At 41.3% G+C, this 18,547-nt stretch overlaps 1 protein-coding gene across 8 annotated transcripts in view; it reads right to left on the bottom strand.

Moving 5' to 3' along the window:
* The window catches only part of PRRC2C (proline rich coiled-coil 2C), a 102,812-nt gene that overhangs the window by 30,312 nt on the left and 53,953 nt on the right, over positions 1 to 18,547 (bottom strand). For 7 of the 8 annotated variants that reach the window (XM_075002583.1, XM_075002590.1, XM_075002585.1 and 4 more), the window contains exons 22-24: positions 17,439 to 17,690; positions 3,634 to 3,723; positions 1,640 to 1,741 (exon numbers count right to left, since the gene is read on the bottom strand). In XM_075002583.1, coding sequence (XP_074858684.1) covers positions 1,640 to 1,741; positions 3,634 to 3,723; positions 17,439 to 17,690 — 444 coding nt within the window. The remainder of the gene's footprint in view (positions 1 to 1,639; positions 1,742 to 3,633; positions 3,724 to 17,438; positions 17,691 to 18,547) is intronic. The other variant, XM_075002588.1, reaches the window with a different exon arrangement.

Here is an 18,547-nt window from a genome sequence, read left to right as displayed (position 1 = left end):
AGCCAAATTGAGAGAGTAAAGGGAAAGACTGAAAAAAAAAAAGTGCTTCCCAACATATTTTAGATTAAAAGCACGGCAGCAAAGATTTTAAACAAAATTCCTCACCATGGAATCACAATCATCTATCAAAATTTTTTTAGGACAATCAAATCACCTTGGTACAGAGGTGTCAAAACAAAGTTACAGGACAACAAAACATACATAAGGAATTCAACACTCTACACAACACAATAATGCTTAGAAAGTGTGAAACTTTTGTATCATGCCATGTACCATAACCTGTATCAACTGTTCAGTGAATGAACTATTTATTTCTAGATGTCAATCTACTAAGTTTAACATTTTAAGAAAATGTTAAAAAGAGCTTTCAGACACCAGAAAGGTAGAGTACCGATATGAAATTTTAGCAGGTTAGCAGAGTTTTGCTTCCTAAATTACTATCGCTTTTCTATCCCCTTCCAAAATTAAATCTACGCTTTCGACCGCTTCCGCCCCACCCCCTTAAAACACACTAACATTTTTCCAGGCTGACATGGTTTAAACAGACACAAACAAAAAGATAGGAGGAAATTTTAATAAAGAATAAGTAACAGGAAATATGGTTGCACCACTGGGTTGTGTTGTAGTGTAATGAAACAGACTATGAAATCTGGTGAGAAACTTTCATCCATCACAAAACAATTTCAGTGAGTGATTCTCAATGGGAGTTGCATGTACATTTCTTGAAAGCCATTTAGCTATGCATCCAATCCTGTTCCTGTTCCAAGAGAGAGTTTAGTCTGGACAACATTCTGCCTTCTGAAAATTAGAGGCGAAAGCATTGCAACTTCTAGTTCCATGTATGAAAGTACCATCAGAAACTTCATCTAGGGCATCGGAAAGGACAGACACCCTCCTAAAACTGCTGTAGCCAGAGGACAGAGACCAGCTTAATAATGTTAGTGAGTTATACAGCACACAATCCACAACTCCCTAGGATCAAGACTGCATACACGCCATAGACCAAATGCTCCCACAAACTTGCTCCACATTGCACAACAAAGGAGCATGAAATATGAACTACCACAAGTAAAACAAAGCACTTTGTACCAGTACCAGTTTACAGTAGACAATAGCTGTTGATATAATTCACTGCCAACCTACTTTTTATTATGTACTACTCCAATCATCTAATTGTACAAGTCACATATTACTAATCAAAAGGAAAGAACTAGGAACTTCAAGCGCTGCTTGCTGAAGCCAATGCACTACTCAGCTTTTCAAAAACCTGTACAATTAGCAATACGTGACCAGCTTGTCTTAAGCAGACCTATCCAATAAAATATCAAGATATAATGGGTTTCCGTCACCAGCAGCATGCCACAATATTTACTCTCTTGCATAAGCCTCACTACAATTTATTCTCAGGGTAATGGGAGTCAAGATTGATGCCAAGTGTTAATGAAAAAAGGGGTTAAAGAGATTTATAATTTAATGCATCCCCTTTGACACACCCTTTTGTTTAAGCCATCTGTTTATATGCAAAAGCAGTTCAGAAGAGGGAACAAAGGAAGGCTCTAAAAAAGGTTCACCAGCAAGTTCTCCATTATCTTTTTCCCTTGCATGCAAGAACCGACCCTTAGAGGGATGTGGTACATACCTTGAGGGTGAAGTCCACGGTAGCGGGAGAAACTGGAGTTAGGCTGGAGCTCTGTTGTAGAGTCTCCCTCCTAGGGAGGGGAAGGGTGTGGGGCAGGGGCACCTGAAAGGCAGGCAACACACATCACATTCTAACTAAGTCTGCTATATAAGCCTCTTCAGCGCAAATGCTCAAGCGGCGCTAATAAATTTCCTTTGAGGCTTGAGCTTGTGGCAGGGATGTTTTGACAAGTTAGGATAAAAATTTGGTGGTGAAAGGTCATTTCGCATGTGTTCATGTAATATTGGTCATCTCAGCATGACTGCAGACTTACAGTCCATGCAACAATGCTTCCTACAGAGTCAAGTGTCATTTAGCTCTTTTCGGATTTAGCCCAAAAATATATTTTTGGTTCAGTGGGGTACAAAATTCTTCCCAAATCAAACTGGGCTGCTATTAAGATCCAAACTTGGAGATGCAACTTCTATAAAAAAAGCAAACTATGTTCTTCAAAGTCACAGGACCACAAAATAAACAAAATTTTACCTGGCAACTAATGCTTATGTATGGCTATTTCTCATTTCCCAACTCTCTTTCAATGGGATTCTCATATAAAGGTCACATTTAGGAGAAATAATGCAAATGTGACAAAATGCAATCAAGTGTTGCATAAGAAAAAGGCTAAATGAGATTTTGCCCTAGATCCTAAATGCAAGATCTGTAAAAGCGTTGTTATAAACTTCGGCACAGTAATAGTTCCTTACTCCTATCGCCAACTCTTACTTAGGCACAGAGCATATGGGGCTGCCATAGACAGATTAGCCTCAAAATAAATGTACTGAAACTGTGAGTAGTTGCTGGGAGACTAAATTTTGTGTGTGTCACCCCAACTCTATCAGGCAACAAGGGAATACACCAAGATCAGCAAGACTAAGGGTCATACTTCGCCTATTACTTAAGTCTGCCACTAACGAAAAGCACCAATAGACAAAAAGGCTGCATCATCAACAGAAGAGGCATACAGGAGCAGCTACAAACAACATCGCCACAAAAACGCAATAAGGATGCTGCTATCACTAAATCCGTTTAAATGAAATACATGTGAAACTGTAAGCTCTCTGGGGAGAGATGTAGGAGTACAACTTGTCACAATTTCCCCAAATCCAGTCAACTCTAAACCAATTATGTTTGCATTGCTCGAAAGAGGAGAATCACAAGGTCCAGGCTCCTACCCTGACAGAGGACAACCAAATTCAAAATATATTTGAAATCCAGAGAGAGAGAGAGACACACACACACACCCACACACCCCCCCCCCCCCCCCCCAGTTGGTACTCACTCTCAACACATAAGAAAAACTAATACGGACAACAAATCCACAAAACCAGAATCACCAGTTGCATGTGGAATGCAATCACATGTACTTCAGTCATTTTGACTGAATGCTACTACCCACTTTAACAATTCCACTGAACTGTCATGTTTCCCTTGCATATGACAGCACAATTAATTTTAGGATGCAGCTCAAAATAATCCTAGTTTTTCAAGTCTTCTGGGGGACTTTCCTTACAGTAGCTTATAAACTTTGTTTCTAACTACTAATACAGGCCTCTTCTCCTTCGTCTCAGAAATGTTATTGAAGGTAAATTCTCTAACTCCTGCTTTCTGGAACTGTTTTCCTGAATTCTGACCCCATCTTCTTTCAAACAGCCCCTAAAACTAAAAACTACCTTTCCCTCACATAGGCTGCCAAATATTTGTTTCAAAACAAGAAACACCATGTAACACACACAGACCTCAGACACAGACACTAATCAAACTGAAGTTACACACACACACACACGCTTTTTTTTTTTTTTTTTTTTTTTTACAGTGGAATTAACAATGAGCATCTGGTTAACATGGAAATCTTACTAATAACTACAACGTAACATTGCGTGCTTTTAAAAAGTAAGACAGGAGTATAAATACATTTTCCCTGTCCTCGGTCAAGAGATTCACTACAATAGACTTACATTTGTCACCAACGTCTCCTCCATTTTTGTACTGCTAGCAGCCACAGTGTTAGGATGAGAAGTAGGTGTAGTGTAGTCTGTCACAGACTCCTGTGAAGAAAAATAAGTCCATTAAAATGAACCCCCTATCTAAACTAAGTTTTCTATTCTCTGGCTTAGTCTTTTCAGACTGAGGTCTGACACTCTTACATAGAAGCAGTTCACCAAGCAGCACAATGACAATTTCATCACACCTATTAATTTATTGTCTCCGAAAGCATGACCAGCAATTCTTATTGTTGAGTTACTTTGCACTAGAAGACTGTGTGGAAGATACCAGCTTTGTCAGAGGCAGCATATCCCAGGAAAGCCTCACCTTTAACACCATACATGATTCAGATGATAACCTCCAAAGTCAGAACTTCCAGATCTTAAATACAACTTTTATATTACATGACAAAATACAGAACAAAACTTGGTATAAAATAGTTCAAATATTTTTGGGTAGGTGTTATGAAAAACAAGGCTGTCCAGATTTAAAAAAGAATGGAAGGGATGACTATACATGTCTCCTTAAAGTGCTGAGACTTTTCTTTCTTTGAAAAGATTAACTGGTAGAGATATCAAAGTGCACATACAAGAAATCTCACTGGTGGCAAGTGACCAGTGAAAGCAATTGATCTGGAAACAACAAGATCTAGGCAAATTTTAAGATAAAGTTAATTTAAAGCAAAATGAAGAACTTTTATTAGCTCATCACAGGATGGAAAACTCCTTGCAGTAGTTCCTGACGTCACATTAAAATTCTTGTCTGAGCATTCAAAGCCAACTCTTGCAAATACAAAGACCAGTTTTATGCTGTTCACTAAATAGCAGTTCTGTCTACAGGATTCATTTTCTAAACCTGTACTAACAAGCTTGGCATGATTAGATAGAGTTGTAGAAGAAATACTTGCAAAATGATGTCAGGTCTTGTCTGTGACCAAAAGGAGAACCTAGCTGCCATTTTTAGGACTGCCAATTACTATGTGACTAACTTAAAAAAAAAATCTGACATCAGGCATACCAGGAAAAGGTATAAAGATGATCCTGGACACACTAATAAGGGAAAGATAATCAACTGCTATTGTTCTTGGATCCCTTTTAGGAAGTACCTTACATGATTTTTCCCCATGGAGGACACAACCTCCCCCTTGAATTTTTCTGTATTGGGAAAAGGTTTCATGAAAGGGATGAAGACGCATGTTTCAGTCTTCTTTATCCAGGATCATCCTGCTGAGGTTACCTGCCCTCATTTAGGTCCTCCTACACTAAGATCCAAGGTTCACTTTTCACTGAATTGGCTGTCAACAGTGACTACCACGTTAGTGCACACTGGTCCCCTTTGTTCAAGAAAATGACTGTCCTCAGTCCTCATTATGTCATGACTTCCTGAAGGGACATTTTTCAGAGAACAAGCTAGGCATATTGCTTGAGACAGATCTCAAATTCCTGCTCTTTGTTCTCTATACTGATATCAACTTTCAATGAGGTCTCTCCATTCAGTCAGTATCCTCTGCCACCACTCCCTGCTAGAGCTGGTGAACAGAAATAGCTTGAATAATATGGCTTAGCTCTTGTCCTCTTCTGGTTGTCCAAGTACAAGGAATACATACTTCTGACCACACTCTTCCAAATATGACCTCAGCAGACACTGGAGTGAAACCTGTCCCAAAGACCTCTGACCTCTCTCCCTCAGCATACTGATGCCAAGCAGCCTACAACAAAGTGATGTTCTAGCAGGCACTGAAAACTAGATGGCTTTATACATCTGCACCTTTTAGAAGTTCCTCTGGTTTTAAGAGCCTGCACCAGGCTGCTTCTTCACTTACACAGGGCTGAACATTATTTAAAACAAGACTGAGGTAAATTTGAATTTATTAAAAATTGATTTTGTAATGCTGGGTTTTATAAATTCAAATTTGAGTATCCTCATCTCTCCACACATTCAACTTATTGCTGCCACACTCAATCGCCAAACATCAACTGTTGCAGCGGTGCATTGTGGGAACTCATCTCAGTTCCCTCATCCCCATGGCATTCTGGATATTTTTGCTGGTGCAGCGTAGGGAAAAAATGCCCCACAAGAGGTTGTAGGTATATGATGTCCTATTCCCACACTGCATTGCCCCCATTCCCCTCCTGTGGAAAGTAAGCGTCCATTTTTCCTGAAGAAAAAGTAAGACATCAACAAAGATCACCAAATTAAGTGAAATCTCTTGATTCTATAACTGAATTGCTTTTTATAACTGAATTAAAGATTTTACAAAAAGCAGCAGGTGTCTGTCTTCTCAACTGGCCCTCCATCTGCTGTCCCCACTCCCTTGATTACAGAAACATGATCCCTGAAAATAATACAAGAACAATGCAAATCTTGAAGAAAGAGTAGGACACTAAAGGTTTGGGGAGAAAAATGTGAGGCAGGGTTTTTGGCTTCCCAGTTCATTACAGAGTGGTGCCCAACATGTGGGATGGGGTTTCCCAAATTTACACACACGAATGATTCTGTGCCCTGGAATCACCTGTCTTCAGTCTTCTGTCTTCTTAACCAGCCCTCCAGCCACTTTTCCCTGTGTTTAGGGGGCAAAAGCTTGAAGAAAGAAAAGGACAGAAAAAGTTAGGAAAAAGATGTTTGGCTTCCTACTACCCTACATAGATTTGTCCAATGCAGGGGATGGGGCTCACCAAATTTCGACTAGCATTGTTGCTCAAGTGGGGTGGCATCGGGACCCCTGATTAACTGTTAGGGGGCCGGATCCCCCTCATCCCATTGAGATGGGGGTTGGGTGGATCTCAGGATGAAGGGCCAGTTGACCATGTCCCTTTCAGTGTTGCTCAGGTGTGTGTGTGTGGGGGGGGGGGGGTGCAGCCTTGAATGACCATAGGGGGGACTGGCCCCCTCATTGTCATAAGGGGACTGTGGGCTCTGTGGCCGCACAGCCAGTTGATATTGTCTTCCCCATTGCAGCAAGCCCCCGAAAGTCTTAGCTGGTGAGGGAGCCTTACCCCCCAGTGGCAGCAAGCCCCTGAAAATATTTTTGGGTGGGGATTTGTGGGATCTGTGGTTTGAGGGCCAGTTGAGACGGCCCCCTCGGTGGCAGCAGCCACCCCCAAAATTTTAGCTGCCAGGGGAGAATTCTCCCAGGTGGCAGGAAGCCCCTGAAAGTCTTTCCCACCCTTGGTGCCCTCACCGCATGCAAGCCAAGACCTGGTGTTGGCTGGCAGCATGGTCTGCACTGAACAGCAGGCACATCCTTTTATTGGGCTGGAGGCTGGCCACATGATATGGTTGGCCATGGAAAAGACCCCAACTGCATGATGCCTGTGGGGAAGGAGAGGGGCCCCTGCACAAATATAACCTGCAAAAAAGAAGCTTCTTGGCCTCTCATATAAACACAACCCCGCAACAGCCTCGCTGCCATGTGGTGCGGCGGGGCAGAGGCTGGTGACAACGGGGGGAGGGGAAGGAAGAAGAATCCAAGCACTCCACTTGCAGAGTTAGAGAGAGAACCATGAACTCCGTGTTGGGGCTATTTTTAATGGGTAGATGTGCCCACAGCACTGATAGCAAAGAAAGAAGTTTCTCAGCCTCTCATACAAGCATGACCCCCACAGCCATGGGCTCCCTGGTGCAGAATTCAAAATTCACAGGTTTCCTGTTACCTAATTCCTGTGCACCTGGAGAGCAGTGAAGACTGAAGTGGCCAGAGCAGTGTTGTATTTGCCACTTACTAAGTTACATGTCTTTATGAAGATATGAGAACTGATTCTTTATAATCTGCCAGTGCAATCACTGATTCACTAGCAGTGGAGTATGAAGTCCACTGCCTACCTATGAAACTTGTTTTCTCAAGGCTTTGACAGTCACTACTGAGATGAAACACCCAAGAAGTCATCAGCACATCCAAAGGAAACATGTCTTGATAAGATGTTCTTATTTTACGAAGAGACTGAGGAACTTCACTAGGAATGGTGTGAATGAAACAAGAAGGGACATATTCATTAAACCAAACAATGTCAATATGCTAGCCAGAGAGCAGACAGAACTGACAGCAGATGCTTCACATTTAAACTTCTTTGTAAAACTGTTGAGGCATTTAAAATATAGGATTTCTTATCACCTATTTTTTGAAACTATAATAAAATTGTACATGTGCTTGAATTTGAAAAACAGATTTAAATAATCCAGTTAAGTGATGCACAGGCTTCCCAATGTTGGTTTGTGAATCTTTCTGGGGAAAAGAAATGAAGGAATAGGTTTTCTTGATTTCTTAATGAACTGTATTATATACTTCTAGGAGGAAATTTTAAACATCCACGTGCCCGTGGCAGTCTCCTAGCAAAGCAGTAATGCTGTCAGCTCTACATTAAAGTATATTTGTATAGATGAATGAACAACAAGAGCTGGTACATGGTAGATTTGACTGTACTGCAGAGACAGTCTGTGGTTCCTGAATTTCTTTTAGTCTTACTGACAATGATACTTGATTGTCTCTCTAAGATTATATCACTGTCTAGATAATACTGGTTCTTCTTTTGCCAGGAGCTTTGTGATTACTCATTTAAATTCCTCTTCAAAACGAGTTTTCCAACAAAGCTTTGGGGGCAACCAGGATCTGTATAATGGCATGGAAACTCTCACTAGGCCAGGCTGTCAACTACATGAAAGGACAAGGATTTAGCACACTTTAAAAAAGTTTTATGACCCTTTTGACATCCTTGTGGCTAACAGAATGACACATCTATCATCACAGCTCAATAGTAAGCTGTATTTGTGTCTCCTACACAACATGCACAGGATATACAAGTCTGTATCAAAGCTCTGGAGGTTTCTATCAAAGCTCTGGAGGTTTCCAAGATCCCTTTTTCACTGACATCTTATTAAAATTAATTTCCTGAAGGGAAATGTGTAACAGGAATGATGCTCTGGTGAACTAGAGAGCCACATTCCTCCTGCCACTCCAATTAAAGCTTTTGAATAAAAGGCTCCTTTCTGGATTTTGAAAATCTATCAGCCCCATTACTGTAATATCCAAGCACTTTACAACTGAGTCTCTCAACACTTGTGAAATATCATCCTCGTTGTACAGATGGGATACTAAACTCAAGAGTTTAGGTGATGTAAGATCACAAAGTACATGAAAGCTGGGAATTGAATCCCAAAATTGTAGAATACCAGCCCCGTGCCTTAATAGTGCAAAATGTTTGTTTTGGCAACATCCCCTTGTTGGAAGAATTTTTTTAAAGAAACTAGAAATTTAAGATTGCTAGAAATCGCAAAGGTATGTGAGCTAAAATATTTCTTTAGACCAATTTGTGTTGGTCAAAAAGGAAAAGCTTTCAAGATCGCTTCAGGTCTGTGGAAGGTACCAAGTTTCCATAGCTAAATGCCAAGTGGAACAGATCGTTTAGCATAAGTAGCTAACATGCTGTGAAACAATTTAAGCTGAAATGGTTAATTAAGAACTCTGCAGACATAAGCCAAAAAGTGAAGATCAGGGGGCTACAGATGGCTGTAACTGCTGCCATAAATCTAGTGTCTTTATTAAAGCATGGTTTTGAGTGTCTAGTAAAGTTATGAATTTAAGTTTCCAGGTTTGTTTTCTGAAGGTGTTACCAAGTTCCCTTTGAGGAGAAGTGCTGGAGTCAGAACTTAAAATAGCAGCTGTGAAACTGACATGAATGCTGGTAGGCTCCCTGACCTGGAGATGCAAGCCCACTTACAAGAATCCTGACTGTTGATGTGGTTCCCGGAGGGGCTGCTGCAGAGATCCCAAGGGGCCCCAGAATCCTGGCTGCAGCAGCATCAATCCACTATGTCATGAAGACAAGCCCCATGAATGAATTCATCCAAGTCTGTGCACCTATTCAAACAGCATGACTAATGGCGGCTTGGGGGCCTAGGGCAGACTAGGCCTAAGAGTAAAACAAGTGTTCAGCCAAAGTAAAAAAAAAAAATCCCTGATCAAAGGTCTGCAGGATTAGACTGTAGGCCTAATGCTGGTCTGTCAGCCTCTTGGCAAGGGGACGCCAGCTGTAAGCTGCTGGCGGTGAAGGGGGGACAGCCAACACCAGGGAGGCGGGGCTCCAGCTGTCAGTGCCCCATTTCAGTCCGTGGAACCACTCCAGGACATGCACCCCTGACAGAAACACCACAGTGAGGATGTGAAACACCACAAATTACTGCAAATGTCTGTACATGGATTGACAACAATTTTTCAGTGTAGCCAAGTCCTAACCCAGTAAACCTACTTTTTCTGCTGCGATGGCAGAGGTTATGAAGTGGGCACTTCACCTTCAATGGTCTCTTACACAATGTGTCAATTCTTCAAGCTAAATCATCTGTTTTACCTTGTATTTAGCTATGATACAATGTACCTTCTTCAGACCCAAAGAAGCTGTATAGCCCAAAAGCTTGTCTCTCTCACCAACAGATGTTGGCCCAATAAAAGATATTACTTCACCTAGCTCACCTCTTAATATCCTGAGACCAACATGGCTACAACACTAAACGCAAAATTTAAAGGTTGTCTTTGAGACAAAACCACACATTTCCCTTTGACTCTACACCACTGTTTTAGTCTTCTGCAGTTCAAGGATGTTATCCATCTTTATTAATGTTATATTGAATAAACCAATGAATAATGATCTACCTAAATAAAATTCCAAAGCAGCATCACAAGAAAAAGAGAAGCATACGTGTAAGCCTTCTTTTAATTTGTATGGGCAACCAGAGACTGAAACTGAGGGGCCAACTTTCCCAGCTACCTTAAGTCACCTAACAAAAGGAGAATGCTATATAAAGTTGAGAAGACTCTAGAAACAGAGATACAAGTTAGCTTTGAAAAGAGAACTTTATGTGAAGGAAAATGCTGGGTTAAAGCTAAATTATGTATTATTGAAAAAGTCTGATTTGCTTCTCGCTTGAGGCAAGTGTCCCAGACAATGAGGTTGTTGAATGCTGACACACTTTAGGCTACAAATGAAGCAAATTTCCCAGGTCCATTTTTGCGTCTTTTAAGAGTCAGCTTCCATTACCTATACTAGTCAGTACCAGCTGGACTCCATTACTTTCAAAACTAGTAGGACTGATCTTGTTGACTGTACCTATGAAATGAAAGATGGGATTTACAATTCTAATAATTTCTGACCAATGGCCAGTGTGGTTTATTCTAGCTTAAAAGACAGTAAGGAGTGTCCCACCACAGACATAAAACTTCACACAATTGAGGAGATGCAGGAGTAATTCCAGAAAGCATGTCTCTTCTCATATGGATTATCAACAGGTTGACACGTTCTAACGTAAAAGAGCATGACGTAACAACATGGGTGATCCTGATATGGAAGGTTTTTTTCCTGAATTGGCGAAACACTCTGCTGTGTGGTTTCAGAGCAGCAGACAAGGCATCCTCGTCCGTTGCAACCTGACTCGAAAACACACCTTCCTCTTAAGCAAACAAGCCATTTTTAAAAAAAGACTGCTCATTGTGTTTAGTTTAAAGCCTCTAAATTACCTGTTTGAAAATTACTTTAATATCATCTGGGATTAATACAGCAGAGGAAAACTTCCCCCCATTTATCATTTGCTTTTATGTGTGCATTTTAGAGAACTCGATAGCCATCACCTGTTTTTCTTTGTACAGTCAGCTTCACTTTTCTGACTGGTCCCTCACAAGAATCAAGGAGTCAAAAAACAGATATGAAAATGTGGCTGAAGAAAAAAAAGCCAGTAACTTAGGGAAATGTCAGATATCTAAAACTACTTTAAAAACTAAGGAAAAAAATGGATTGGTGTCACCACTACTTCAAAATGTAGTTTGCAGAGAACTGTGGTTTGCTTTGGTGATGTTTAAAAAAAAGTCTTGAAAGTTTCTCTTTTCTAAATATAATTTTCTTGGTTGCTTTTAACACTTAAGTTTAGTGTACCTATTTTTCAAAGATGATACAGGTGCCTGGAGAACTAATAAAATTATGACATCACAGCAAGTGAAACTTGAACACGTGAGGGGAAGAGGAATATTTAGGTATACTTTTGAAAACAATATTTTGTCAATATCTAACTCAAACAGAAAGTCTATGGGAATGTTTCAGCTCAGGGCCCATGTTAGAACTCTGGACCTTTAAGCCTTCCTGAAGAGATGAAACGGATAGTTTCAAATTCAGTTTCAAAACAAAACAAAACAAAACACGCTACTTAGCAAAAGAAGAAACCCTGCCTTTCAGGGCATTTTTACACCTAATAAAGCAGTCAACACACAAAAAAACATTTTTCCCTTTGTGGGTTGCCTGTAACTTCTTAGACATAGGGAGAGAACAAAAAATGATGCCAATGTATGTTGCCTGTACTACTACCCAAGGCTTTGCTTTTGGGTAGGCAGCTGAGGCACTTCTCCAGTTCTGAGTGCTTCCTGGGATGAATCAGACAGATTATTTTCTCCTTACCCTGGTAGGTCTCAGTGGAACATTCGCTCTGGTCCTTGAACAAGAGATTACAAAAAAACCCATTGAGCTCTGATAACAAAGGAGCAAGGCCCAAACCAGGATGCATTAAGTAAGATGTACAGTCATGGTCTCTCCTGACAGCAAAAATACCATTTCTGCACCTCAGAGTTGCACTTATCCCACCTCAAAACACTGCTAATTTGACCCACTTTTCAGTGGGCTTAAGCCATTTAACTCTGCTGGTTCTAGGTATCCAATATGCTGATGCAGAGAAAACTAAAAACTACAGCACTGACTATTTACAACCAACCTAGCCAGCATACTTTAAAACAAAAGTTTTCACTGCTGGCAACAGAAGAAATAACATTCAGAATTCATCAGGCTAAATCAGATTTCCGAAACACACACTTCTCCATGGCAGAGGTTATATACCATCCTTCCTGTCTCCCAAGATGAGCCTTTCAAGGATGTGCAACCTCAATTAACTGCTCTGCAAACTGCTTTCAGTTGAGTGGAGAGTCAGACAAAACATAGCAAGGATAACAGATATTCTCTCTCTCTCTCTCTCTCTCTCTCTCTCTGTTGTTTCAGCTAACTTAGAATTATTTAAACAACTTCCTTGGACTTACAAGTATCTCAGAGTCCTCAACATCATGTCAGTTCTAGCAATAGAGCAATATAGGTTCAGCCTCTGAAAGCTGGGACATGCTGGTTCAACAACTGTGGCCCAGCAAATGGTGCCCGCTCCATCACAGAGGCTCTCTGAGATTCCCCTGTCTGGGGCTGACCAGCTGCAGTGGGAGAGCGCTGGTGGCTGGAGGAGAAAGAGGGGACAGCGGCCTGGAACAGGTGGCAGCCAGGAATGTCAGACAGCAAGGGAAGCAGAAACCTCCCCTGATCCAGGAAAATCTCTGGTTCAGGTCCCAGGGGCGCCAGACCAGGGAGGTGCAACCTGTACTACCCACTCAAAATTATCTGCAAGCAATTGGGAGGGAACATCACAAATTTGAAGGGCCGAGTCTTATCAGTGGGTGATATATGCCCACCTGCTACTGAAAAAACATCTAGCTCCTATCTAAAATGTCCAGTTTGACGGCAAATCAAGTGCTCCTTGGCTCATATCCAAGCACTGAGCCTGCGAACAGGGTGATTGCAAACAGCAGGAGTTTTGAGAGCAGCACTCTCCAGGAGGAGCAATTCATAGGACGTTGGAGTAAGTAGCTGGATGGCTGGTGCGTGTGTGGTTGAGGGTTACTTGTTACTATGTGTTGGGCTTGTGATTGTTGGTTTGTTTCTTTGAAAGACCATGTGCTGAGGCTGGCAGTTAGAATTTGAAATCTAGAACTCTCTGCTCTTTGGTTGAGCTGCAGCCAGGGGCAGGGCTACCAATCAGAAAGGCCAGAGCTAAATAAAGACTGCTAGCAAATGACCATGGGAGCTTGCAAACAGGGTGATTGCAAACAGGAGGGAGTTTAGAGGGGGTTGGTTACTTCTGACATTCTTTAAAAACTTTTATAGTAAAAACTATATCCCAAACTACTGTATTTAAATAATAATCCCATATATAATCTAATTATCCACATAAAATGCAGGCAGAAGACCAGCAGCAAAGTGGGGGCTATCCCATTTACTGCATCCAATGTAACACATATGATTACCTACCCCATGGGTCAGATGGCCTATGGCTGCAGTTAGTGCAAGCAGCTCCTGGCCTTTAGAGTGTGGGGGCTTTGGAGGCCAGGGTGGCTGAACTGGAAGAGATAAGGGAGACAGAGGTATGCTGATGATGTTTTCCAGGACACTGGTGTTTGTCCCACCTCCAGTCAGACAGCCTCTGTGATGTCAAGGAACGTGAAAGGCTCAGGGAAGGAAAACAGTTAATGGAAGCAGAGGAAAACCATCCTTGGGGCCCTCCTTCCAGATGATGATGTAGTATCCTCTCACACTGAGGATGCCTCTCTGGGGGAGGGAACTCCAGTCAGCAGGAAAAGGCAGGTGTTAGTAATGGGAGATTTGATCATCAGAAACATAGATAACTGGGTTTGCAATGATCAGGAAAACCATATGGTGACTTGCCTGCTGAGTGTGAAGGTTGCAGATCTCTTGAGGCATCTAGATAGACCTATGTGTAGCGCTGGGGAGAAGCCAGTGGTTGTGGTATATGTAGGTAGCAATGACATAGGGAAGGGAAGGAGAGCTGTCCTGGAGGCCAAATTTAGGTTGCTAGGAAAGAGACTGAAATCCAGGACCTCTTATCGGAAATACTTCCACTTCCATGGGCAGGGCCATGTAGGCAGGCAGAAATTCACAGTCTCAATGCATGGATGTGATGATGGTGTAGGGAGGAGGGGATTTAGATTTATTAGGAACTGGGGAAACTATTGGGATGGGGGAGCATATACAGGAAGGATGGACTCCACCTAAACCAAAGTGGAACCAGATTGCTGGCACTTACCATCAAAAAGGTTGTAGAGCAGTTTTTAAAATAAGAGCTGGGGAAAGCTGATTGGTGCAAAGGCACACATGGATCGGACAGAAAATTCTCTTGTGAGATTTTCTGGGTTTTAGGTAGGAGGAGATGTTGAAGAGGATAAAATACGGGCCAGACTGGAAAAGAAACAATCACTTGAAAAAGTATCTAATGCAGACAAAGAGTGACATGTTTTAAAGTGCTTACACACAAACGCTAGAAGTCTAAATAAGAAGATGGGTGAACTGGAGTGCCTTGTATTAGAGGAGGATACTGATATAGGCATCACAGAAACCTGGTGGAATGAAAACAATGAATAGGAGACAATCATACCAGGGTACAAAATATACCAGAAGGACAGAACAGGTCACCTAGGTGGGGGAATAGCACTATACGTGAAAGAAAATGTATATCCCGGCAATGACAGACCAGTAAGTCTAATGCCAGTAGAGGGCAAACCAGTTGAAACCATAATAAAAAATAAAATTGTTAAGACAATTTGTCAGGCAAAAGTCAACATGGCTTCTGTAAAGGGAAATCATATCTTACTAGTCTATTAGAGTTCTTTGAAGGTGTCAACAAACATGTGGACAAGGGGGGTCCAGGAGGTATGGTGGACTTAGATTTCCAGAAAGCCTTTGACAAGGTTCCCCACCAAAGGCTCTTAGGTAAATTAAGTTGTCATGGGATAAGAGTGAAGATCCTCTCATGGACTGAATATTGGTTGAAGGACAGAAAACAAATGGTAGGAATCAATGGTAAATTTTCAGAATCGTGAGGGATAACTAGTGCAATTTCCCAAGGGTCATTCCTAGGACAAATCCTACTCGACTTATTTGTAAGTGATCTGGAAAAAGGGGTAGACTGTGAGGTGGCAAAGTTTGCAGATGATACTAAACTTCCAAAGATAGTTAAGACCAAAGCAGACTGAAGAAATTCACAAGGATCTCACAAAACTGAGTGACTAGGCAACAAAATGGCAAATGAAATGTAAAGTAATGCACGTTGGAATAAATAACCCCAGCTATACGTACAATATGATGGGGGCTAAATCAGCTACAACTAATCAGGAAAGACATCTTGGAGTCATGGTGGATAGTTCTCTGAAAACATCCACGCAGTGTACAGCGGCAGTCCAAAAAGCAAACAGGATGTTAGGAATCACTAAAAAAGGATCGAGAATAAGACAGACTATCTTATTGCCCTTATATAAAACCATGGTACGCCCACATCTTGAATACTGCAGACAGATGTGGTTCACCTCATCTCAAAAAAGATATTGCCATTACAAAAGGTACAGAAGAGGACAACTAAAATGATTAGGGGTTTGCAACAGGTCGCATATGAAGAGAGATTAAAGAGACCAGGACTTATCTTCAGAAAGAGGTGACTATGGGGGAATATGACAGAGGTACATAAAATTATGATTTGTGTGGAGAAAGTGAACAAGGAAAAATTATTTACTTGTTTCTATAATAGAACAACTAGGGGACACTACATGAAATTAATGGGTAGTAGGTTTAAAACAAATAAAAGGAAATTCTTCTTCATATGGCACACAGTCAACCCGTGGAACTCCTTGCCAGAGTAGGCTGTGAAAGCTAGGAACAGAACATGGTTTAAAAAAGAGCTAGATAAATTCATGGAGGTTAGGTCCTTTAAAGCTATTCACCAGGATGGGTAAGAAATGGTGTCCCTAGCCTCTGTCTGTCAGGAAATGGATGACAGGAGAGAGATCGTAACCTGTTTGGTTCACTGCCTCTGGGACACCTGGTATTGGCCGCTGTCAGAAGACAGGATACGGGGCTAGATGGACCTCTGGTCTGACCCAGTATGGCTGTTCTTATGTTCACTTCACCTCCAGTTGACGGGTAAGTAGCTTGATTTCTGTAGTTGCATTTTCCATTGTTTTGCTACCCCAGTTTTGTGTTGGCTGTGTGCTAGGCTAGTCCTTTGGCTAAAATTCAGGTAAATTTGCAGGCCACTTTAAAATTATACTGGATTTAACAGGCCCCAGAGGAACTATCAGGGCAGAAGAGGATCATTAGGGTCCTTTGTTATTTCTCCCCACCCCATTTTGTGCAAGGATTTGGACTGCAAGCAAGCAAAGTAGAAGTCTTCCTGTTAAAATATTACAAAAGGTCTACACAAAAATCAAAGAATATCTGCAGAGATTATACAGTGAAGCTCAAGTGCCTTATTCATCACATTCCACAGGGGACATTAGGTAAAATTTTCAAAATCACTCAAGTCTCACTGAAAGCCAATAGGATTTGGACATTAACCTCTTTAGGTGTATTTGTAAATTTTCTCCATTCTAAAGCTTATCCTGAAGCACACCTTCCCTAGCCATGGTACTCAAACTTGCAAGCTCAGTCTTACTTCAATATTGTTTTACTACAGCTCTCTGCTGATGGCTGACCAAATCTCTTTTGTGCAACTTGCATCATTTTAAGCTTAAGGCTTGCACGTATTCCAACCTCTTTGGTGCTACTTGCCACAGACCAGAACCTAGGGTTCAGGACAAAGACTTTTTTTACCTAGCTTAGGGAGCACTTGTCAACACTGGTGAGGCAGTATAACATTTGAGAACACTTCATCCCCAAATCCCAGTCAGGGTGCAAGATCCACAGCAGTGCTCTAATTTCAATATTACTGCCTGATAAAAAGTCACACCACTTGCCTACAGTTGTTAACTCCAAAGTTTTGCAATATCATCTATGTAATACCTGAATGATTTCATCAGCAGGCAACCAAATGTCATAGCTTAATTCAGACATTAAAAGACCAGCGTAATGTGCTACAATTAACAAAATGTTCTCTTTTACTCACACTGTTCAGCAATATTCAAGAAATGTACCACTTTGTGTCTTACCTTAGTATTTGTTCCAAAATCTGGAGCAGAGACAGAGATCATTGTTCCTATTTCAGTACTCAGCTCATTTGCTGGTTTGGTTTCTTTTGTTGAAACAGGGTCTGGACCCCTGACCGTGGTTGAGCTGGGCTTCTCCTGTCCCTCGGGTTCTCCCTGCTGGGCATCCTTCACCTTTCTGTTCTTTAGTGAGCGCTCTTTCCCAATAGGACCAGGTTTATACTCTTTGTTTTCTACTGGACTCATATCTGGAAGCTAAATTAGTTTTGTATCTTGTCAATGTCTGCTTGTTTTTAAAACAAGTTATAAAAAGCTGTGACTGTTCCTTGAGAATGCAAACAGTAGGATTAGTGATGTAAATCAAGCACCAGATAAGTAACAAACTTCACCTGAAAGCACTGATCACCTGCAGGAAGCCAAAGACCTAGGCTGAAGAACTACTGAGTCCTATACCAAATGACATAGGATTATACAGATATTAGTTGATCTAAAGATTAAAAGGTGCCCAGCAAAGAAAAAAATGCATTACTGAGCTTTAGAATATATTATCTGAAGAGTCCAAAAGTTTTTCTACCAATGTTTAATAGATTTTTTTTTTTTTTTTTAGCTTTAGTAATATCAGTGATTACACTAATAAGGTCTTAAACACAAACTCAGATTTGTGAGTGTTTCCCTGACTTGCTTTGCAGGAGTGATGGCTGATGATGATGTATGGCCATGTTATAGATACTCTTAAATGTAAGTCAGATTTCTCTAACTGTGCTGAAAGGGGGTCTTGGGAGGCTTCTTGGAGTCCGTGCCCACAAATAAAGAATACCACTATGCTATGACACTCAAAAGCACTTACTTCACAGGGCACATTTTCGCTATTAGGGATGCATTAAATCGAACTTACTCCTGCCCCTCATTAGGAGTAAAGGAAGTCAATGGGAGTGAATGCTCCCATCGAACTCCCTTAGAGGAAATGATGCAGAAGCCTGAATTAAGATACATTGCCTCCAGCTATAAAATTAGCATAGCTGCAATGACGTACCTCAATTTTGACCTTCTGTGGTAGACCACCAGCACAGGGACAGCTGCAGGATGCGTTCAGTGGGGTAAGAACATAAGAA

This window comes from Carettochelys insculpta, chromosome 9 (assembly GCF_033958435.1).
Source record: "Carettochelys insculpta isolate YL-2023 chromosome 9, ASM3395843v1, whole genome shotgun sequence".
Classification (NCBI taxonomy): domain Eukaryota; kingdom Metazoa; phylum Chordata; order Testudines; family Carettochelyidae; genus Carettochelys; species Carettochelys insculpta.
This window is presented reverse-complemented; position numbering and strand designations above follow the sequence as displayed.